Source organism: Poecilia latipinna, unplaced genomic scaffold, assembly GCF_001443285.1.
Source record: "Poecilia latipinna isolate Pla-1442-1.1 unplaced genomic scaffold, P_latipinna-1.0 Scaffold1100, whole genome shotgun sequence".
Lineage (NCBI taxonomy): Eukaryota > Metazoa > Chordata > Actinopteri > Cyprinodontiformes > Poeciliidae > Poecilia > Poecilia latipinna.
The window spans coordinates 194333-219713 of record NW_015113716.1 but is presented as its reverse complement, the minus strand read 5'-3'; the positions used below and the strand labels follow the sequence as shown (position 1 = coordinate 219713).

Below are 25381 nucleotides of genomic sequence, written 5' to 3'. Positions count from 1 at the left end.
CCCGCCCCCCTTTTCCCCCGGGGGGGGGAAAAACGGTTTAAACGTAGTTTTTTTGGGGTTTTTTTTTTTTTTTTTTTTTTTTTTAACTGTGCTTGTTTTTTCGTCTTGCTGCTTCTTTTTGACACCTCTTTCCTCCCACGTCGAAGCAGCTTCCCACAGCTCAGACCCACCTTGTTGGAAAAGCTTTTTTTTTTTGTTTTTTGAGAGAGCCGGGTTTGAACGTGACCGCTCTGCGTTTGAGGTGCTCGCCGACCTTTAACCCAGATTAGCATCGACTCGCTTAAGCCTGAAGCCCTCAACAGAGGCGTGGCGGAATGAGATGAGCTGCGATAACAAAGTTTACATCCAGTAAGTGCTTCTAAAATCCCTCTTATAGTGCTTTTTTTTTAAAAAACAAAGAACTTTCACACAAATAATCCCTCAATGGGATTAAAAACTTGCTGTGCTACTTCACAGACCACAGCGAAAACGATGAGGAAAATGCTCTTGATTTATTTTAGAATTGATATATCTCTTTTGGAAAAGGAAGTTCATGGTTTTCCCTTGTGATGCTTCACTTTTAATGCTCCGCTAATGTGGAACTAACTTCCAGAAAACTGCAAAACTGCCGAAACACTGACATACTTTGAATCAAGGCATAAAACTCAGCTGTTTAGAGTCGCCTTTGATGAGTAGAAAAAGGGACATTGATCAACATATTTGATCAATATGGCGATTTTGATGAAAATGTGACGTTTGCTGCTTGTTTTACAGTCGGTGACTTTATGATGTAAAGCAGTTTGAACTGCCTCCCGTCTGAAATGTGTTGAACAAATAAACTCAACTCGACCCATGTGTGATTTTTCACGTGAACATTGTGTGTGTAAAGTCAAATCTAGAGGCCGATCTGTGAACCCGGGACTTTCAGACTGCGACACAATGAGGACACAATGAGGCTTTAAACCGAGCAAACCCGTTCACACACACACACACACGCGCTTCTGCCGTGGTTTATTGATTAAATTAAAGTTCAAGGACAAATAGCTGCAATCAGCCACAGCCACAATTGTGGACGGCCCTTAAATAAGAATAAAAGGAAGCGTGCTACTAGCTTGCTTTTTTGAAAAGGAGTCTGCTTCCCTCTAATTACCCTGCAGATGAACATTTAAATCAGCAGCTCAAATTAGCTTTTAAGGTCACAGTGTAACAAATAAAAGAGAAAAAAAAAAGCTAATCGATTTTTTTTTATTTATTTTATTTATTTATTTTTTTAAACTCACTTCACTCTTGAAGAACGACGTACGTCGCCTTATTTGGTGCAGCCATTACGGCAAATGAACAAACTAATTCCTTTTTTTTTTCTTTGATTCTACAGAAAATCCCCTCGGTCCTCACTTAGGAATTACCCACAAACCCGCTGGGTTTGATTGGCAGAAAGCGCCGATGCTGAGTGTTTAAATGATTCGGATTTGCTGAGTGGAGGCTTTTCCAGAGAGCGTGTCAATTAAATCGGCTGAAACCGGGCCGGACTGGAGTGATTTAAGCGGCTGTTGATTGAAATGATTTGAGCGGCGAGTCCAGTTTTTAATGTGCCGTCTTGAATTAAATTCAATCGCACTCCAAAGTTGTAATTGTCCATCCTGCCGCGCGATCCAAAGCCAATTTAGAAAAGCAGCCTTTCATCAAAAGACAAAAAAATTATATAGCTGGCATTTAATAACTTACTGCCGTGGCGATAAATCCCATCAGATCAGGAGCTTCGGAGATGCAGATTGGCTCTTTCCGAGCAGATTAATGGCTGCGTGAGGAGACGAGAAGTCCTACCTCAGCGCAGGGAGCCGTAGTTAAAACAGAAAAAACATGTTCATGGCCAAAATATGTCACTCAAAGGCGCAATAATACTCAAAGTTATTTAGAGCATCCTGTCCATTTCCTGGTGAGAACCAGAGAGAACCCAGCGGCGCATTAAAACTCGGACAGAGAAATGCTGCAGCAGGTAATAAACACCGGGTCATTCTCGCCGTGACCGACTGGCAGCTGAGACAAACGACCTCAGAGCTGAGGAAAAAAACACTGTAAAGGTGAAGGAGGAAAATGTGGAAAATCCCACAGTCACCATTTGTCATTTTAATTGAATTTATTTCTTGCAGCTTTGGTCAGCATCCTTTATCTGTGAAACGTTCTCCGCTCTCTTGCTCAGCATGTGGGCTGTGCAGCCAAATTGTGTGATCACAGTTTGGGAAAGTAAAGCTTCCTGTATTGTGCTGTCTCGCCTCGACTTAGACACAAAGTAGTGCCTAATTGGAAAACGTGGTTATCACATCCTCCCAGCAAACCAAATCTGAATTGTTGCAGTTTGATACCCTGAAATAAAATCCAAATGGAAGGTTTCTTCCAGTGTATTATAAGCCTGGCGGGCCACCAGGCTTTACTTGCGCCCCACCAGGCTGAACGTTGTTTATTTATGTGTTATAGTTTTTTTTTTTTTTTTTTTAATACACCAGTGACAGGGACTGAAAAGAAACAGAGTCACAGCACAAGTCAACAGTTGTGAAAACCAGTAACAGGACATGACGTTTTGTCCCAGAGTTAAAAATGTTCTCTAATAATTAGTTTATTGACCTTTGAGAGGACACACTTGAGTTGTTCTGCCATTTTTATTCTATCGGTCAACAATGGCCTACTGTACGCTGAGGTCAGTTTGAGGTTTTTGCGCCGAACTGTGTTCTCTCTGCATGTTGCCCCTCAACAATGTGGCCAGTAATGGGCCGAGGGGTCCGAAAGAAAAGCTTCGAGCTTCACTATTATTTATGGACTATTTATAGAGAGGAAAACCGCATGAAAGCACGCTGCGCCGAGGGAGACCGTCCATTATTTATCAACACTCTGTATGTCAGCTGAATACACCACTTACTCAATAGCTCTCTTGGCTCCATCTGTCAATAAACACACACACACACACACACACACACACACACACACACACACACACACACACGTGGTGATGCTGTGTCTTACCGGATGCTGCCCATCGTTCTCGGACCCTCTCATAACAATCGCCACGGGGACCAAGGTGCTGTTTGCGTGTTCTCAATCACTCCTCCATAGTGATTTTTTTGTCTGTGCATTTCTGCGGCTCGCCTGAATTATTCAAGGTTTTTTTTAAATGGTTTGCTTCCTCTTATGTCCCCCAAAAACCCATCAGGATGAGGAGGGTGGTCTCTTACGATGGGAGGTCTGCCTTTTCTCTGAGAGGTTGTGGAATCACTCCACGCAAAAATGTGTGGGGGTGAATTATTGAAAGCCTTCACAAAGCGAACAAACAGTCTGGTAATCTGTTCAGGACCTTTTTGACTTACCGTCGCTGGCTTAAAACTCTTGGTTGATCTCCTTGTGATTAACAGCTATTAATTGAGTTAATATAAAGTTGATTGATCTTATTGATCGTCTAATGATTAATTGAAAAGCAGCCATTTTCTGAATTACTTGAAATTTCTTGTGTCAAGAGCTTCGAGCGTCTTTCCATAAGGTCAAGGACAACACTAAATTTAAAAAACATAATTAAATTTTAACATTATTTTGTTTCAGCTGTATTAAGTACTGACTTAATAAACAGAAAGCTGCTGGTTTTCTCACATTATTAAACTTGAACGTGTTCATAAAACAAATACAACAAAAGATGAAACGATATGTGAAACACTTTATTCCCCATGGCATAATATTTTACTGCAATTATCTTGCAGTTTTTCTGCATTTTACTAACCACCACTTTTCTGTCATGCTGTTTTTACCTTTGTAGCAAATCAGTCATTTTTGCATGGATCGCTTTAGATGGACAAAAAATGAGGGGTAAATTTCTGCAAAAAATCTTGGAAATTTCCTAAGAAAAAAAGAAAATTTCTGAGTTTGAAAAGTTGACTCTGATTTTGAGATAAATTTTCTGAAAAGAATTAACTTACAAATTTGCGAGATTCAAAAGTCAAAGAATTTTCTACGATTATCCTTTTGCAGGAAATGTACTCCATTTTTATCTACAATGGCTCTAATGTGCCTTTGTAAAACCCGTCATGGAGCTCGACTGAATGACATCAAGGTAAAACTTAAGGAGGTTCCATTTTGCAAAAACAAGTTCATTTTGCATTCCACACTGTTTGCACCGTTTTTTTCTTTCCTGTTCTGGTATGGCCCCACCATCTTTATTCCTGTATCAACTGGCTCCAATTCAAGGTGACCAACAGCACTCTGTGCTGGATGGCGCCAAACTACAGCACTAAAAGAAAAACTGAAGCGGAAGGTATCAACTACTCAATTGGAACTAATTTTAATCGAACAAACGATTAATTATTATTTTTTTATTTTTATTTTTTTATTTTATTTTATTTTTTTTTACAGGCAGAATTTGTTCCTCCACCAAGCAGCTTTGAGCTGCAAAACAGTCGACCCCACCACCATTCATCACAGCCTTCTCTCTCTTCCTCTTTCTTTTGACTCCTAATATCAGTCCTCGTGAACTCTGGCCTCCTGCTGACGGTGCTGAGCCAGCGCCCGGGCTCTGAGCTACTGCTCAGCTGCTCTCTGTATCGTTGTCATTTATCTAAATCCTAGAAATCAATTACGTCGCTCCAAGGTGCCAGGGTGAGTTTTTTAATTTTCTCCCAGGCTCCTCGGGGCCTGGCACAGGCAACTCTCCTGGCACCAAGTCGTCTTACAGATTAGCCACCGGTAGACGGTTCTCAGGCTTTGCTTGTGTTTAAGATTAGCTGCTGCGCAGGTTTGTGCCCCAGTAGAATAGCCTCTGTTAAATATGCTAAATATTTCACTATGTTTTTATTGTTTTGCTTTGTTACAGCTCCAAAACGTCAACGTACAATACTGAGATCCTGAGTGCAGACCTGCACAAAGTACTGCATAATTGTGAATGCTGCTGCATCCGATGCCCCTAAATGAAATCCAGTGTAACTAAACTATTTAAAGGCCCGTAATATTCCCTAAAAAAAAAAAAAAATTATGAAATGTAGAGTTCAGACATGACATAAAAATGTGGAAGTAAAGGGATTTAAGTGGATGTTGGTGTTTTATTCTGTTTTGTCTGGCTTTTACTGAGGACGCTGAATCTGGAAACATTGGCAGTCCTTTGATAATGACCTACGACCTTAAAAAAATAAATGCAGAGTCAGTTGTTTTAGTAATGTTAGCCATGCAAGCTGCATAAATTCTACTAATCCTTAAAGTAAGACGCCAGAGGTGGTTAAAATGTGAGCTCTGTGATTATTTTCTTTGTTTTAGAATAAGAGTAATCTTCAGTATATTAATTACATAGATTTATTTAACCCGCTAAAAATTTTGAGGCAATTAAACACTAACTTTGTATGGTGTTTCTGGTACGCCTGTAAATCTGACGCACGACATCTGCTAATGGCAACAGGCCACTAAGCTGCTTCTTTTGGCGTAGTAGGTGTTAATTTTTGTTTTAGAAAAACGATCTGATTGAACGCTTCTATGCTAAAAGGAGTTAGCCTATCAGCAAAGCCGTTCAGGCATCTAAACAGACGTCCACAGTCCACTTCTCTACAGAAGTATTTATTTAAGATGTTTCATTAAGGATCAGGAGTTAATAAAAAACTGAATGGGTTTCACTTTTCATCAATCTGATCAATCCAAATAACAAATTGAAAACAATAAATACCTTCACTGTTCAGCTCAGATGTCGATTTATTTGATAATTGTGCAGTAATAAAGGCTTTTTAAATTGGAAATGTCACTTATTTTGTCGATCAATGGTTCTCAATTAAAGTACAATTTCTTGTGAATGATTACAAACCCGGCAATTAACTCAATTAAGTATTTTAATCGAGTCCCAACACTAACATAGACTGATAAGGATCAATCTGAGTTGGTCCCAATGCCAAGAAAATATATTAAAAAAAATAAAATACACATTTGATAAACGGTGTGTCTGGCCACTGTAAACGGCACCTCTCTGCTGGCAACTCTTTTAGGTTTTTAAGAGTTTTGCTGACCCACAACAGCTGTGAAGTTTCAGTGGAGGAAGCTCCTTTTAAAACATTCATTTGATCATTTGTACTCACATCAGTTTTCAATTATCCCAGAACATAAATGGAAGAAGAACAAACGAGTACGAAGCTCGTTCAAGGCCGATTTAGTGTGGAGTCACTTTGTCTGCCAGTGTGGGAAGCAACAGGCCGACCATGTAATGGTCAAACTTCTAATTTAGCCAAACTGCTTCTTTTTTGTTGTTTTTTTTCTGCCAACATGCTCCCACTTGTCACAAATCACCACCAACTTAGCAGGGAGGCAAGCTGTGACATGTGCTGCTGCAAGGAGGATTAAGATGATGCCATTTTTTTATATATATATATTAATAAAATAAAGACAAGGCAGAGGTGTGGGAAAGGTGTCAGGATCCCACACATTGTTGCTACAGAATGCATATCCAACTGTGAAAGTGTGAGAGCTCCGTTTGCAGAATAAATACTGGGAGGCCCAGCATGTGTAAAAAAAAAAAAAAAGAGATTTCACACCCTGCTTGTCTCCTTTTTTCTCCTTTCCTTCACTCCTTTCATCCTTTCTCTAAAAATAGCTCCTTTTGATATTTTTTGTTTTCCCTTTCCTCGCTCCTCCTCTGTTGCCTGCCAGTTTGGTTGCATTTTTATCAGGCATATTTTTTCTGACAGGCAATTTTAAAGATTGCATCTCCGTTTCGGAGCGAGTCGTGGCGACTCCCGAGACGGACCCCTGGCCCAGCCCGGCCTGGCCCCGCCTGGCCCTGCTCTGCTGGGGTCATTTTCACAACCTGTGAAACGATTTCAGTTACCAGCAGCGCTAACAAGCTTTGCTAGGCGAGCTGGTATCTGAACATGATCGTTCAGACGGCTGAAGGCTAATCTGCACCACATGACAGTGAGCCTTTGAGCTCTCCCTCTCCTTCTCTCTCTCTCTCTGTCTCTGTCTCTCTCTCAGTGGGCCTCTGTGTTCCTGTACTCCTAACACACAGCTGACACCTTGCAATCTATTGACATGGTTGGACTGGGCTTGAATATCTGAGAGGTGATAAGCCCAACCGGGTCTGCACTCCGAGTTGTTTTGTTATCTCTGTGGAAAGATAGCCGTGGAATCCGCAAGCAGGTTAGTGGAAGAAAAACATGGAAGAGGAAAGCTTTGCTGCTTTGTATTAAATATCCAGATGTATTTAGTGATTTTATTTTACATTATCTTGAAGGGATAGTTGATATTGTTCAGGTTTGGTTGTATGGCGTTTTCATCGACCACATAATTTTTTAATCAAACGTTTTTGTGTTAGTTTGAGGTATTTCGCAAAACTGCAACGGAAACACTTTTTTTGTGTGACAGTAGTCACGCGATCAACAACCAGATGTTGCTACTGACGGAAACCACAAAAAAGAAGATGACAGGAAGTGGTAGGATGATGTTTTACCACACCAACAAACTAATTTACGTGCGAGTTTTAATTACATTTATTATTTAATGGAAACACAGGAATTGCCTAATTTTCTATTTCCGACATTAGTGAAATATCGGGAAACGCGGCTAGCATCTGAACTTTAGCATGCAACAGTCTGAGTCAAAATGAGATTAGCTCTCACCGGAGAGTTTGTCAAAACGAAAACAGTTCCAAAGCAGATTTCTACCGATCTTACAAGAAGCTAGATCTAAAATTACACAGCAGTTTGTAATTGACAAATCTTTTTTTTTTTTTTTTTTTAATGTTAAAGTCATAGTTGTTCATCAGCCCTTAAAATTATAACGTTACACTGAGCGGCTCCAATGTTAGTTGTTGTTTATAGAAAAGAAAATCAACCTTTTCTTCCCAAGCTTGACATTTGCTACCAATATAAAAGTAAGTTGCAGATTATCTTCTAGTAGAATATACATAGAACAGGAGATAAGGAAGGAGCACAACCAAAATTAGCTCAACTCTTCAGTAGCAACTAACCTCTGCTCTCTGTTGTAGCTAATATACGGAGCTGCCGATAACTCCATCGAAGCCCATGTCAAAAAAACAAAACACAAACCGTCTCTTTAAGAAGATCAGCTGTGTTGAGCTGTTCCAGTTTGGTGCTCCAACAAAGGAGGAGGAAAATACAAAGAAACAAGTACAAACCCCTGACCCTCATAGGAAGAAGAAAGGAGAATTGTATGTGCCTGATGAAGCAGATGCAGAAGACGGGTCAGGTTTCAGTCTCAAGCATAATCTTAAATAGACTTAGTTTATATGTGAAATGCAAGGCGTCTTGTTTTGTATGCGCTTCACACACATCATGGACAAATGCAGACCGTCCACTCCACCTCCCGCCCCGTTCTTTCAGCTTGGCTTGAGAGTGGAGGTAATGGTGGAGGTGCCAGGCGGGGAACGGCAGCAGCCAGCAGGAGATCAGAGGAATTGTTAACGGAGCAAAACTGAGAGAAGCTCGCAGAGCGCAAATCTGTCAGCCCGGTCAGGTCGGCTCTTTGTCCGTGGTGAACCAGCCGATGTTTATTCCGACCCAGTCAGGGGTGAATTTTAAGCTTCTGTTAAGGGGGCAGCATTATTTGTTTCTCAGGCACATGGAGGCATTTTGTAGCACAATCAAGTAGCTGTGTTAACCTACGTATATCAAATATGACTGGAAAAAAATTTGATTTCATAATTTTGCGCCTTGAAATTGGGCCTTTGTCTGTTTAAAAACTCCTGATTTTTCTGAAGCTCTGCCTTCAGGAAGCCATCACCACATGGCTCCTCTGTTAACCCTTTAGCAACAGTTTTGACCTACGTTGCTCTGAGGAGTAGGTTGTATGATGCTAATTGTTGCTGGCTAGTCTGAAGGAGCCGAGAGGGGCAGGGCTGGTTTGTATGGCGGGAGCTCAAAGGCTTGAAGCTGCAGCTCAGAGGAGGAGCTTCACCTCAAAGGTCCAACCAGGCGGTTTGGAGAGCTGAATAGTTGCCATGGAGATTTAAGATTGCTCAAACATGCATGTAAGAATCAAGACGACACTCCAGGTGTGTTTTGATGAGGGAATAACATTATAACATGATGTAAAGCTCAAAGGAGGCAATTTTACATAATACTGCCCCTTTGAAGAGACAGCAATTATTCTGTATGTAAACTTATGATCCTGAAGACATTAATAAATCTGTGATTGACATATTCTTTCTCTTGTTATTGTGGCATTTGGTAAATAACAATATTTTTTTATAATTCTAACTGACCTAAAACAAGACAAATTCGGTCCAGTCACCTTCAAATAGTGAGGAAAAACATGTTTGTGTCTTTTTATGTAAACCTTTGGTTTGAGATGTGCTGTTTCTGTTTGGTGTTGCCTTGCTCGAGCCTTAACTGCACTTGTGCTACTCAAGCCCATAATTATCCAAATCCCTGTCAAGAGAAAACTGAATTTAACTCCCACCATTTTCTCAAGGTAATTAAAGTTCATTACTTTGTTTTCTTTCTGGATCTGGTCTCAGCTTTGTGCTTTTCCGTAGAAGAGCAGAAAACGGCAAATCCATCCAGGGAGGGTTCAGTGTTTTAACCTTATATGTATCAGCTTGAGAAAAGTACTTTTTTTAAAACTACAAATCTTTGCAAAAAATATTCATAGTTCAAGTTTTGTTGTTTGTTGACGTTATAACCACAAAGTTTCATGTATTTTATTGAAACTGGATGTGGCAGAACAACACAAAGCACCATTTTATATGTAAAAATGGTTCTAAATATTTTCACAATCAGTCACAAATAATCCCAAGGACATTGGTTCTTTTCAGAGTGGACAGAAATCATACGTGGGGTACCACAAGGTTCAGTTCTGGACCCCCGTCCTATTAACATCCACAGGTACAGCCTCCCGCTAGCTCAGGTTATAATAAGTAATGCAGATGATATACAGCTCTACATTACAGGTGACTCTGAACCCACCAAAGCCCCGAATAAATGTTTAGAACAGATAAATGTGTGGATGTGCCAAAACTTTCTCCAGCTGAACAGAAACACAACTGAAGTTATTATCTTTGGATGTAAAGAGGAGCGATCTAGGGTCAATGCGCAGCTTTAATTATTACAGCTAAAAACCAGCGATCAGCCCGAAACCTGGGAGTAGTGATGGACTCTGACCTGAACCTTCATAGCCACATTAACATGGTTACAAAGTCGGCCTTCTATCACAGCCTTTGTGATAGAAAGTCACACTCTGAGGAACATCTCCAGGATTAGAGGACTGATGTCTCAGCGCGATCTAGAGAAACTCATCCATGCGTTTATCTACAGTCGCATTGATTACTGCAACAGCGTCTTCACAGGTCTGACTAATAAATCAATCCTCCAGCTGCAGCTGATCCAGAACGCTGCTGCTGTTCTCACTAAAACCAGGATAACTAAAACCACTTAACACCAGTTTTAAAGTCCCTTCACTGGCTCCCTGTAGCTCAAAGAATAGACTTTAAAACACTGTTAGTTTATAAATCACTGAATGTTTCAGTACTAAATACGTTAAAGATCTGCTGTTGTCATAGCAACCTTCCAGAACCTCTCAGGTCCTCTGGTTCTGGTTCTGCTCTGCATCCACCAGATCCAGAACCAAACATGGAGAAGCAGCATTCAGCTTCTATGCACCACAAATCTGGAACAAACTATCGAAGATAAACCCCGCCTTTAGGAGTTGCCTTTGACTCATAATCACTGCATCATTGATCAATATGTTTGATTTTCTTGACCATTTTGATGATGATATTTGACAAAATGTGATGTTTGGTTACTGTGTTAAGTGACCTGATATAAATGACATTTTGTTGTTGTAAAGTGTCAAATACTTTTGCGAGGTTCTATATAAACTTTACTCTTAGTGTGGTTATGAGGAAACCCTTGTAATCACTGGGCTATTGTCTGTCCCTCTCTGTGTACAGCACCCCGTCCCACACTCGTTTGGTGACCTTGCAAGTCTTTCAGTAATCAGTCTGCTTTTTTCTGCTCCTCTTTTATCTCCATCCAAGGCCAGCCTCTCTGTTGTAGGTGTACAGATAAAAGGGAACAGACAGGAGGAGGGTTTGTGGGGATTAGAGTTGTGTGAGGTCAGTCCTCTCTGCCTCCTCTGAACGTGAATTTATTGCTAAAATAAAAGCTTCACGACCTCAAACTGCTTCTCGCACATCAGCATAACGCTTCTCTAACTTATCAGGTGACATTATTTTAAGCGCACGCCGCTGTGTTCACGGTGACCTCCCCTTGTGCCGCAGGGTCCCGGCGGAGCTGACGAGGTGCCGTGTCCCGACCCAATCCCGTCCCAGCAGCCCAGGGCCCAGCACAGCTTCGTCCAGGAGCACTTCCAGGCTCAGTACAAGTGAGTTTTGTCCTCCACTGCAAGCACACCACCATCACATCTGCTTCGAATAAATCCTGCGACACGGCAACAAAGGATCAGCGGAGCTCTTACGGCTACCCGGTGATTTCCCCCATGAAGAGCGTGGGCGTGTGAAGCACTTGTTGATGGATTTTTTTATTTTATTTTTTTTATTGTCCGAGAGTGGCTTGGTTGTTTGGTACATCATGTGTTTGATTTTCTCCTAGAAGATTTGTGTGCTCTGTATTTGACCAGCTCAGAGAGGGGTGTCTTTTATTGTGCCTGAGCCAAAATGCCAGCAACTCCCCCAACGTACTAACCTGTTATTTGATTTGAGTTATGTTTTCCATACAGTATTTGGTGCTGTTGTGTTTTTCAGATTGTCTAAATGTCAACTCAAAGGTCATAACTTATAAAGCTACTTGCACACAGGCAAGGTTCACATTGTTGTGACTTTTAAAGGGATAGCTTGGATTTTTTTTTAGAGGTTTAAAATACCATGTGTGGTTAGTATTTTATACTTTTTTGTTTAAGTCGTCAGCTTAGATAGAGAGAATTTCTGGTGCTTCATTATTATTATTATTAAACATAGTGAGACTTTGTTCCGTAATGCACACAGAGGAGGCACTGAAATCCCACATTTATAAAATACGAATCAATGAAAAACACACTCTGAAATATTTGAATGCACACGATTGGTAAAGATTTATCCTGCTGATGTTAGCTAGCTGTTGTACTGACAAACATCACATCTCTGGTAGCTTCACAACAACACATGCCAGGAGTAACAGATGAGATTATAAATATCCAAACTATTAGTTTGGTCTGTATTCAAGCCTGTAGAAAAAATGTGCTACCATACTCAAAAAGTACCAACCATGCTAAGGTGAATGTAGATCTCACAGCTTGGCATGGCACATTGAATTATACATTTTCACTGTCAAACACCCAATTTGAGGTACTTCAAAAAATCACAGATTAGGCTTTAAGTCGTACAGGATGAGATGTAAGCAAAGTCCAGCTGATTTCTATTTAACCAAATATGGTCACAGATTGTTGGACCTGGAAAAAAGCCTGCACTTTCTTTTATAGCTCATTAAGTAAAGTTCAAACCAGAATATGATGCAATTTTTTGTGGTTTTTAAAGCAATTCAGAGCTTGCTATCAGAAACCAACCGGTGAAATCATTAGACTCTGGGTCAGTTTAACCTTTTCCCAATCGGTTTACTCATTTTGTTGCCATTTGCACTTTTCTTTTTTTCATCTCATTTCATTTAATCTATTCAAACTGTAAATCGACATGCTGAACCCATGTGGTCAACCCAGCCCGTATCAGCTTATTTTTCTTTTAAGCTATCTCTAAAAAGATTTAGCTATCTATATTTTGACTTACAATATTATAGCCATAGAAATACACAAATTTGACATATAGTTCATTTCACCCTATGTTGTTTGACTATTTCAAAAATGAAGCTTTCTGGCACTTTATCAAACCAAAGTATGTTTGATTTTGAACCAGTGTCACGTTTTTCCACTGGAAGAACGACGTTCCCAAACACCAAATCTGGTTCTAATAGGCACTGTGGAGCACCCGGTTCTTCAACAGGAACCGTGACGTCACCCAATGGGTTGGTCAAACCGAAGACAAAGAAACAACAAGGACTGCAGCAAACAGGGGCCATAGACACATTCGTGGTGTCCGCCATCTTGCTCCTAGGTTTTTCTTCCGGGTTGTGTCATCAACGCCCCCTGTTGACACATGATTGGTTCCCAAAATGGATGGAAACGGGCATCATCTCTCTACGAAACAAGAATCAATGGTTGTCAGAGAGGATAAGAAACGTCCCCTGGGCAGTACCTCACTCTCAGCAGCTAAGAAAGATTCTAGCTTCCTGCTCCACTCCAAACTGCTACATCCGACTTTTCTGCGTATTAAAATGATCCAAACTTAAAAAACTACAACGTGACAAAGCGGCATTATGTGAGTCTCTCCTAGGTGAGAAGAATTGTATTCGTAACTCTCTGCTGTGCCTTTACTTGTGCTGAAATAATTAGCATACTTAACTGTGCCAGTGGCCAAGTTTTTTTTTTTTAATGTTTTCATAATAGTCTGTTAATGCCTCTGTAATTCGTTTCATAGGGAGATTTTCTGTAATCTGCTCTCGTAATCACAAATGCATTTAGCTGTAAACCAGTAAGGTTATCAGCACACAGCTGGAGGTCCTCATGGCTTCCATTAGTCAGAGATCGAGGAGATAAAAATAAAGCAGTTATTATTAGACACTGTGTATCTGTTGGATGGGGATTTTTTAGCTCTTGTCTGAATGTTTGGTCTGGAACATTCACTTTCTTTTCACTTTTATTATTGGATCACATACAAAAGTCTACACACCTCATGTAAAGGAAAACATCAAAGTTCAACTTTCATATGGTGTATATTTCTGTACAATTTCACTGGTCAACAAATAATAATAAAAATCCAAGTTGCACAGCGTTAAACTTATACTTGGATGAAACGCCTTCTATTTAATTTCAGCATTTATTCTTTACTGGGAGTGCATGGGCTTTCCACGTCTTTACTTGGCCATATTTCCCCCACTCTGCCTGGTAAAAGATTAGCTAAGAGATTTTCGTACAAAAAAGGGTTCAGACATTTTATACGTTTGGTTGAGCTGCGTTCCCTTCAAGTTCATTATGTAAAAAACATTTTTTATCTCCACAACACTGACCACATGATATGCACAGTGGTGGGCGCCGCTAGCTAAACAGTTATCTGTGCTAACCCTAAAGCACTAAACACAAACATTAGTTCTGCTAACAAGCTACACCAACATGGTATTTAATGGAAGCTAAACCGCTACCGACCATGTGTCAATGCAATGCTGTGTATCGCCCTCAACAGGGTCAGATTGGTCATTACACATCCACCTGTTTGTGCTTCAGGAAGTCATTGTTAGAAACAGACCTTTCACTCATGCTTTTGGTTTTATAGTTGTTGAGCTAATTTAGCTAAATGATGACGGTAAATTAGCGCTTTAGAATTTATGTGGAAAAATTACTTAAGGGAAATCTAAGCGTTTTCCAAGTTAGCTGAAGCGCTAATTGAAAAATCAGCTCCGCTATTAGCACATTAGCGGATTAGCCGATGTGTGTATACCATCTTATGCGGACGATGCTTTTTTTACACTCATCTCCTGACTGACACTTTCGTCTAGTGAGATTATTGTTCAACAACTTATTTACATATTTCTAATGTCTATTTTTATTATTTCCGTTTTCTTGTCGTCGTGACGTGTGCTGATGCCTTTCTTGGTCACACTTGTGAAAGAAATCTTGATCTCAACAGTGTTTTTATCATTAGGGTTTTAAAAAAATTAAAAATGTTGACCCGTCCATTGAAGACAGCTGAACTTCACTTCGACTTCATTAGGTTCTCCATAAATCACAACTGTTATGTACCCAGAACCACATTATGCTGAAATCGAATCAAAATTTGCTTCAGAAAATTATTTGTCTCGGGGTGATGTGCACACTTACGCAACCAGGTTACTTCAGATGTGGTTTTGTTTTTCAGTCGCATGCTATATATGCCAGATAAAAAAGGTAGAAAATGCTCTAAGCAGTCACATTTTTTTTACCTCAAAGACCTTACACAGCCCTTTGAGAGGTGCTGTAGGTGACATCTTTCTTAGATTCGCCCTCCATCGCTGACAACTCATACTGCTAAACACTTTATCCAATAAACCGTTCAAGAAGCTGACCAATTACGACAACGTTGGATCTGATCTGACGGAGGTTTGCAGCCGTTCTACGCAGAGCAGCTAATGTCCCTGCTTGTCTGCGCCGCCTTCCATCTGCTAATTCCTCGGGAAATTGACAGCTCTGTGTGACTACCAGTAATACATCTGTTGGAGCGCGGCTCTTAATTGCCAACCTCGCTGTCAAATATTTCAGCGGTGACACGTTGGGGTGTGTCTTACACAGCAACAAGCACAATTAGCAGGCTTGCAGGCCAAATCTGTGCCTCCTGTCTCCCACTCAAACACCGTCCCAGCCAAGGAGAGTGGGTGAGATGGTGCAGAGAGAAGAGTCAGAGTCTGTTTTTAAGATTAGAACAACAAAACAAAAAAACCTGTAGACAACGTGTATCAAGCAGGGTGAAAACAAATACCAGTAATCACCAGGAATCGACTCAGATCAAACACTTCTTGACTTGTGTCCTGCTTTCCTCCCGCTTGTGTAACGTTTCTCCATGCAGTGTCCAGCGTGAGGCAATGTCTGGAGTTGACGGACTGGAGATTTATTCCTGTAATAGCCTGGTTTGTCCAGTGTATAGTCATCGCAGCCATTAAACATGCCCAAACATGTCAAATCACAGCCAGAGCCAGAGGAGTCAAGCGATATTTCATCTTAATTTGTTTTATGCCGTCATAATATGGACCAGGTTGTATTGGATTAATTTTGTTAGATTTGCGATTCATTTAGTGAAATATGTTGATTCATTTTTCTGTTATAAAATGCACATACTTTCTGTCAACACTTATGTATTTATATATGTATTTATACTCCTTGAGAGAAGTGCTCTGGGCAAATTAGACCAAATTAACCTATTAGGCCAACATGAAACACACTTATGCTGCAATGGACGATTCAGATCTAAGCATATCCATGTGTTTGAATGACGTAGTCAAAGTCCTGGCCTAAACTCAGGGTGTTTTCACGTCTGATAGTCCGGTAGACTCGGTTTGATTGAGGACCAAAGCTGGTGAGATTCGCTTTCACACTGCGCTGTGTGAAACGATCCAAACGTTTGAAACCTGTTCCCCTCCTCGACTGTGGTGGCGCTGCACCAACAACCACTGAGAGAAATGACACGGACACCTCTGAAAAAGACATGAGATCAACTTAGTTTTCCGTAAAATGTAAACAAAACTGGAGTAGGGTCAGATTCTATCGGTTGTAGGATTTCTCTGTCATCGTTGGCAAAATATGACAAGCCACTTCTCCCACGTTTTCTGGTTGTATTTACCCAGAATGCCCTGCTCTATTGTCTGTTTCTGGTCTCCGGTCCGCTTGGGATTCACATATGCATTTTGAACCACTACAACCGAACTGAGAATAAGTTTGTAGACGGACCAGAGTTTGCTTTTTTTGGCCCGCATCAGAGTTCGATTGCGTGTTCACACCTCCCCAAGCGAACCAGACTTTCTCGGCAAACAAACTAGATTTCAATTAAAGTGGACTAAACAGTGCTGGTGTGAATGCACCCTAACACCCCACATCTCCCTGAATGCAGCAACCCCATGGTGAAACATGGGGGTGAAAAATTTCAAGTGTTATGTGATTACTTTCACAAGGCACTCTACATGTGATCCTCTTTAACCTTTTAATGGCGAATCTTAAGACATGTTTTAAAGATGGAAATCTTTCATTCAGCTGGTCGACTCGACATATTTGAGCTTTGTAAATTGTACACAGTCACATGAAAGTGTCAGTCAAGCGCTGCTCACTGCGCTGAAGCCAGGCGATGGGCAGCCAAGTGTTTCAGATTACAGACATGCCGCGGCTTTAGTGCAGCTCGTCTTACTCCGGTGGCACTTTTCCCTGAAACGCCCTCCGCCGTTTCCTTCAAATCAGTCAAATATTGTTCTCTTCACAAATACGTTGTATTTATTTACCTCGTTTGTAGGTTATGAGTATTTTTCTTCAGTTTACGTTTGAGCACAAATTACCGAAGCAAATAAAGACCTTTTTTTTTTTTTTTTTTTTTTCTTTACTTCCGTTGCTGAAATAAGTGAACGAATACGTGTAAACAGTGCGTTGTGCCGCCGAGTTCAAATCTGTGCCACTGCAAAGCGTCGAGCCTGGAGTCTCTTCAGCATGGCTGCGTCTCAGACAGGGGGGCGCGAACCTCTCAACCTTGGCACGCTTACTCCATTAGAGCATCGCTGGAATATCACCTCATCCGTTGGCGCTTTTCCCTTTTCTTCTCCTCTCTCTTTTGGCGTTTTAGAGCTGGACAGGGCGCATCTATGTTTCAGTGGAGTCTGAGTGAGATTTGTATGCATGGAGGGCCGTCGCCCTAACTGTTTCCTGGCGAAAATAAGACATCCGTGGGGCAGCTGTTCTGCTCTGCCAAGAGGGTTAGATCCACTCAGAGCCCTTGTCAGCTGGGTTTGCTTGAATAGAGCTTTATTTACCTCCTCCCAATCTGCTCCCCTGTAAGCCTGTCAGAAGGAGAAAAACATTTGATCAAGTTATTTACGGTATGTAAAGATCCACAAAGGCACACATTTCACAAATCTCTCTTTGCTACTGCAAAATAAGAGGAGGGATAGGTTGTTGAATTATTTAATATACTATCTGTGTATATTTTTACTATCAATGTACACTGACGGGGAAAAAAACACATCTGAGAAGTGAAGTGGATTTCCACTTCAAAATACCAAGATTTTCAAAAGCTCTTTTAAAACTAAAAATCTGTTAATCCTCCTGTATGAGTATTTTGGTTGATGACATCACAAGAGGCAAAGGATTTTGAGCGGAGCAGCTGCCATTTGTCAACACCATGGCAAATTTTTCAAAGTCAAACCTCTCGGGTTCTAAGTAGAGTTTGTGTCCGGCGACACCGAGGCAACGATAAACGGAGCTGCGGACGACGAACTGGATGGAAACGGAGACGTGACGATGATCGTCCTTACTTTAACTGGTACATATCGCTTTAAAGTCATGTGTGGTGAAGATATGATGCATTAAACTGCATTTTGGATTGTAAACCAATCAGTCTTACAATGACAAATCAGTTCCATGACCTCTAAATCAGTATAAAAGATTATTTTTTGACATTAACAATGGCGTATTAACGTCACATGTTTAAAACAGAGTTTTTACAGTATTTATTTTGGAGGTAGTTTTGCTTCAGTTTGAAGGAAAATCAGCTTATCATTAATATTCTTAATGGAGGATCCTTTAAATCACTCATGGTAAGATGTGCTCCTGACTCACCCTGCGGTTGCAACAAGCGACAAAATGGAGCTAAAATATGTAACACAAAAAGCTAAATAGGGCAGAAGTTACTCTGCTTACTGAAATGATGGTCTTTAAAAACAATAGCAGTAAATTACACAATCCAGGTATTATTTTTTTAATGTCCGATCTAAACTAAGTGGAGCCGTTTAATTACATTCTTCATATGTGACTATGGGAGACACAGTCGGTGTTTTATTTTTTATTTACCGTATTTTCCGCACTATAAGGCGCACCTTCAATGAATGGCCTATTTTAAAACTTTTTTCATATATAAGGCGCACCGCATTATAAGGCGCATAGAATAGACGCTACAGTTAGGGTTGCCACCCGTCCCATATTGAACCGACACGGGACGCTATTTGTTCCGTACTCTACAAATGTGGATGTGTAATAATAAAGAATGGGTCCCCGAGTATTTTATAGAGTAGGCTGCCCAAGTTATTGTTTCACTCACGGTGTTGGTGTTGCGATATTGTGCCCAACTGCTTTCTGGGTAACACAGACCAATCGACAGGCTGCCGCCGCAGTCTCTGTCTCTCTTCCCCCGGCTTTAAATGTATAGGGGCTGGTCCCTTGGTAACCCTAGTCGAAGCCACTGCAGAGAAGAAGTTAGATATTAAGTGCAACAGAATAGCCCATGTCAACATCATTTACAAATTATCGGGTAAAAATATAATATGACTTTCTTTTTTTTTTCTTTTTTTTTTGACGCTGTCAGTCAAAATGATGGATCACAAAAAAAGTCCAGTGTGACCTCTTGCTGAAGCAAATCTGAAGAACAATGCTAATGCTAAAGCTACAATGTTCCAATACAGGCCAAAAACATAAGTTTGTGTGAATAGATGAGCAATGAAAATAATGTTTTCTAAGTGTACATGGGTCTCTCAGAAGTTTTAGACTTAAACGTTAATCTGGCATGGACCTGACCATCTGTGATATTAAAAGAGCGCCTAAATTGGGTGAGACGGTTTCACAGAGTTAACTTTTCATTCTTTTTTTTTTTTTTTTTGATGCTACTAGTTAAATGCGACCACAATTCACGGTCACGGTTGGTGACCCCAAAGTGACCCGCATGTGCAGAAGAACGTCAAGATGCTGTCGAAGCACTGTTTATGGAAGCAATAGCTGACGATGCCGTCTAAGAATAAAGTTTCTTTAAGTAGTTAAAGAAACATTTGAATGATGAGCTGGAACATTGAAAGGACTGAAAAAAATCCGTTCCTGAAGCCGGCGCCAGTTTTCTGAAGGATCCTTTTGTCTGGACGTACAGGAGGAAGTCCTCACAGGCAATCAAGTATTTCACTGCTTGTCCAGCAATTAAAAACCTCACAGATGACTGGAAGAAGAGCCGACTCTTCGCCTCACTTGAATGAAATTCTTTTGAGAGCAGCAAGGCTCTCTTCAGAGCTTAAAGCTGGAGCATAAAAGGACAATGGCTGCCTTTGAGCAGCTTTTTAGAAGTTAGAAGAAGTTGCTCGACTGGATGTAGAGCATGTTTCTTTTTATATATACATAAAAAAACAGTTGCATGAAAATGTTGCAAACCTACTGTAATGTCAGGATTTTTTTCCATTTTTTATTTTCTTAAGGCTTTAAAAAAAGGTAGGAAAAAAAATTTTGTGAAAATTTTTTTTTTTTAGGTGATCGATTGTAATTTTCTCAAAATACAAAGTTGTTATTTGAAAAAAAAAGATCAGTCGTATTGTTCTTTAGGGGTTATCTGATGTCACAATATGTGTTTTTTTTTTTTTTTTTTTTTACCTACAAGAGTCGTCTACAGTAGAAGGAAGGACCGTGTCGGTTGTCGTGCTTTTTTTGTCCGTTTGCCATATTGGATTTAACAAAAATAATTTCTTGCATGTGCAGCTGATGGCCAGTAGTTGATGGTGTATTTAATGATGCATTAGTGTCCACTTCAGTGGTCTGTGTGCATTTATAACATAAATATCCACAAGAAGCGGAAGAAAATGGCTTTTAGGTAGTTGTCCACCGTAGTGACCACTACGCATGAAAGAGTTAATAACAAATGTCCTATAAAGAAGCTTCTCCCAGTTGTGCTCTCCAAACAAAATGATGTCCTGTCTTTCACTGTGATGTCACAAACGTTTTTATTGTAGTCTCAATTCTCGCAACATACATTAATTACACTCTGTGTTTTATTGCTGCCGGGTCGTTCCACACTCAGGCCTGTTCTCTCTTTATGTACAGCCTGGAGGGTCGTGCATCACATCACCCCACGGTTCTAGATTTATGCCACCCATGATCCCAGTCTTGGAAGTGAAATGCAGGAGCAGAGGAAATGCATCACTCCCTTGTTGACTCCATTGATATATCACTTCCCAAACGGGTGACTGGGGCTCCTGCTTTCAGTCCGACCACAGAGGCAAAATATATGGAGTCGGACCGCGTGAGCGGACGTCCCAGTCCCACAGTCGTTCCACTTTCAGTCACATTGTAACCCTGAGGAGTCACAAACTTCTTTGCCAATTAAACAAACAAGAAGAAGAAGAACAAATACGGAGAAAATAATATAAATGTCCCTTATTGTCCCACATTGGGGAAATTCAGGTGTAACAGCAACAAAGAAACAAGTAAATCTAAAGAATTATGCTAACGCTAATGCTACGCTATAATGTCTTCTTTACATATATATAAAACCTCATGGTTTTTCAAAAAAACGCTGATTTCTGAACTCTTCCCGAGTTAAAACATTAGTTTTGTTGTTTCTAAATGAATATAAACTTGTTTTCTTTGCATTATTTGAGGTATGGAAACACGGCATCTTTTCTGTTATTTTGACAGAAACAAAATACAAAATCTTTGCTTGGAATTTCAGATGCATGTTGTCAGAAGTTCATAGAATAAAAGAACAATGTTCTTTTTACTATGAAATGAGAGAAATTGATCAGTTTTAAGTGGTCTCTTCATTTTTCCAAAGCTGTATTGTATATCAAAATATCTAATACTAATAATTAAAAAAACAAGTTAGGAATAGTAACATGGTGTGGAGTAAAGGCAAAATTATAGCATAATCTAAAATATACTTCAGTCCAGGGAATGTGCAACTGAGTAGGATATTTTTTTAAATGGACATGTATTAGAGTATTACAACAAAAGACTATTTACAATATATGAAAAATAAAAAACAGAGAAATGCAAATAGCACCAGGAATGTTTTTAAAAATCAGTAAAAACTATGCAAATACCAGCAGGAATCTAAAAACTTACTGATTTTTTGGGGATCAGTGACGGTATAGAGTCTAACAGCTGGGAGGAAGGATCTCCTATTACACTCCTTTGTGCACCTCGGATGCAGCAGCTTCTTGTATGGGGGTTCTGATTAAATATGGTGCCTTGCAAAATTGGTCAAAAACCCTTAAATATTTTCATATTCAGAGCTTTTATTGGGGTTTGGAGGTAAATTTTCCAAAGACTCCACCAGAAAGACGACCCTCAATTTCACCTTTAATATGTGTGAAGCTGGTAGTGACGCACTGTAAAAGTTGCTTCTACAATGTGCTGACCCAGGAGTCTAACACTTGGCATGACTTTGCGTGAAGCCAAAAATTCACAACAATGATTGACGCCATGTTGCCCATGTTGATATTTTCTGTTATAAAAATGAAAAGTTGATTTTGTCTTTTTTTTTTTTTTTTAATGTTCACATCCCTTTAAGACGCTGCTCTACGTCTCCAGGCTATTCATTTTAGTTTGTGTTAATCTGTTACATAAAATCCAGATTAAAAATTGATGTTTGTGGTTGTAACATAAGAAAATACGGAAACAATGTGCTTTCTTAATTTCATGTCCAAAAAGTCTTAACGCATTTTTTGGTACTGCTTGAAATTACTACCTGACTGTCATAAATCATTTAGCAGGTTATTTCTGGCGCTTTCATTCATTTCTGTGCGTTCAGATGTAAAGAGGGAAAGTTGCCTTCACTTCTCACAGAAAGTGATGCAACAAGATGGAAACCTTTTCTGGTACCCCTCCCCACACCCACCTCCTCCCTTTGCCCTTCAGGGGCGCAGCTTGTACTAATTCTGACCCCCCCCCACCACAACCCCTCCGTTCACATCCATTGCCTCTGTGATTCATCAGCAGTTGCATCACTCATCGTTTTCCTTTCTCACAATCAGATCAAGGCGTCGCAGCGGAACAACGGCTTCGTTTTCACTGCGTTCACGGTTAAACTCCTTAACCGGTAGAAGGTCTTTGTGTGTGTGTCGGCTCAGAAATCAAATAAAGTTGTGTCTTGTTTTCCTCAGATCTTCCCTGACGTGTCCCCACTGCCTGAAACAGAGCAACACCTTTGACCCTTTCCTCTGCATCTCGTTACCCATCCCTCTCCGCCAGACGAGGTGAGCCGACTCTCTTTAGGCTGACATCTACGTGCCTGCTCGAAAATACAACCAGCGTAAAGGTGGAGGTCTCTCACAGGTTACCAATTGAAAATAACTGAAACTATCGGTTCTTTAAGGAACTACCTGAGTGTTTTCATAGACGTGGATATTTTGCAAGGAGGGAAAAGTTTGACTAAAGATGGAAATAGAAAACTCTGTAAGGTTTAGGAAAACATAAACAAACACAAGCTGAAGAGTGACTGGGCAACTTGGTGCTGCGGTTGTGCGCTCCTCACTGATGCCGGGGCTGGTACCGAGGAGGAAAAGCCTCACAATGTCAAGGAACAATGTCTCATTCAACCTGACTTCGCTACACCCACGTTATCCTCCGTGGCAGGTTGGGAGCGCTCGCTCCGCTCAGGAAATCCTGGCATTTTTAAACGCTCCATTCAAGCTCTCCTTTTGTATTTATGCGTCCGTTTAAGCATTCTCACACACACATACGCACGGAAAAAATAACCCAGGTGTAAATATGTAATGGCATACGGTGAGTTCTTTGCAAATGTATTCAGTTTTTCCTCTTTTTTTTCAGATTTTACATGTTAGAACTTCAAATTTCAATTTATTTTAGTGGGTTTTTGTGTGAAAGGTCAACATAAATCAGCATAATCTGGAAGTACAAATTAAAAATCGAAATCTGAAAATAATATTTTACTCTGATACCCTTAAATTAAATCCAATGCAATCAATATCCATTCATCTGTCACTGAGGAACATTTCCACAGCTCCACCACCTCTGTCAGTAAAGTGGCAGCATCAGGCTTCCTTTCATCAGTAGCAGCAAAGCTGGTTAGAGTTAACATGAAAATGGAGCTAAATACAGCCTGGGAAAAACAAATCAATGAAATAATCATTTCCATTATATGCAGCTCTGGCTTAAAATGAGGAAAAATTAACGAATGTTTTAAATAGGAACTTAATAAGTTTTTTTTTTTTTTTTGATGGGCTTTTTTCATGTGTTAAATTTACTTTTCACAACAGTATAAAACTAAAAATATTAATGATATTATTAGGTCTTTTTTGTGATTAAGTTGGAAACTATGTCCCTTTTTTCTTCATTAATTTTCCATAAAGTCCAACACCCTGCAGAAGAAAATGTATCCATTCTGCATTTATGTAAAACCTGGAGGCGGATATAAAACTGGGTTCTTTAAAAACGACAGCAAATTTCCTCAAGTAGGTATTTATCAAAAACTATAAAGTTACTTTTTCTTTGAACATCACGTAACATTTGTAGATCAGAACATGTCTTATTTAGCTAAACCCGGGGTTGCAAAAGGTTGCAGACCCCGGGCTCAGATAAAACCAGATCCAGCTGTTAAAATGACCCAAAGTCACGATTTAAAATGAAAACATGAAATCTGTGGCGAGACTTCAACGTTTCATACTTTCCATCAACTTTCACTGAACGTAAACTATTTTGCTAAGGCAGATGAACAAATATTTCAGTCTAAATGTACAGCACCGGTTGACTTGCAGCTGTAAATGCAGTGACGGCAGCATTGGTAACAACATGTACGCATCCATCGTCTTCTTCTACTGCACAATGCCGAACTGCTGCATGTTGATCCGACATGTGAAATAATTGAGCACATTGAAGTTTGAGGCCTTACAAAACATGACCAGTTTTGTAAGGTGCTGGATGAAGTCCAGTTTTTTTGTTTTTGTTTTGTTTTTTACCTCAACACGCCCAACGTATCAACAGTAATAAACAGAATATTTTCCTGCGTTTTGCTCTGTTCCTGGTCTCGTCCTGTGGAGCTGAGCTGCTGAGGCGTTCAGGAGCACCTGCTGGGGCAGCTGTTAGGAATCATAATGAGCCAGATGAGCCGCCCTTACTGGCCTTCATGGACACACGTAGCATCCTTTTCACCAGAGCCAAAGGGAAAATTATTAGTTAAGGTGTTCAAAAAACATTAATGGATTTTTTACTTTTTTAAACTTTTTTTTAACCCTTTAAGACTTAAGCCAACATCCCTGTTAATTCTGAGACAGTTTTGAGAGTTTCATCTTTTTTCTTGAATGTATGGCAGCCAAGGTGAGACCAAGGGTTTAAACAGATTGTCTTCTAAAGCATGTTTTGAAGCAGAACAGTTCAGCTCACTTGCATCGAGGCCAAAAACACACACTTTTTGTTCCTCACCCAACATTCACCGTGGTTAGGAGTTCAAACTGTCGGCTCTGTCCTCTGAGAGCTTCATGCTATTTTTAATTCAGATCATTTGGCTTGCATCGTGCGCTGTCATGTGGGATTCTTCCTGTTTCTGTTTAAGTTTGTTTTCACACCTCATTGCCCACTGACAACTTTTTAAAAAACTGTTCCACTCCTCGCCTGGGGTGGCGCTGCTGCTGCACCAAGACCCGCTGAAACAAAAACCTGTGAAGAAGACTCTGAACTCTTTCTTCATGAAATGTAAACAAAAACGGAGTGGCGTGAGATTTTAGCAGTTGGTGGATTGCCAAAGGCAAAAGACGACAAGCCATTTCTTCTGCTACCATTGTTTTGGTTGTATTTACCCAGAATGCCGTGCGCTGTAATTTGTTTCTTGGTTTGAGAGCAGCTTCCGGTATGCTTTACAATCGAACTGCGTCGGAGTTCACTTCAACTGAACCGAAATGAA

General features: G+C 40.3%; 1 protein-coding gene across 1 annotated transcript in view; it reads left to right on the top strand.

Moving 5' to 3' along the window:
• The window catches only part of usp43b (ubiquitin specific peptidase 43b), a 100580-nt gene that overhangs the window by 46157 nt on the left and 29042 nt on the right, over window positions 1-25381 (top strand). The window contains exons 3-4 of the mRNA XM_015052296.1: window positions 11225-11328; window positions 22626-22718. Coding sequence (XP_014907782.1) covers window positions 11225-11328; window positions 22626-22718 — 197 coding nt within the window. The remainder of the gene's footprint in view (window positions 1-11224; window positions 11329-22625; window positions 22719-25381) is intronic.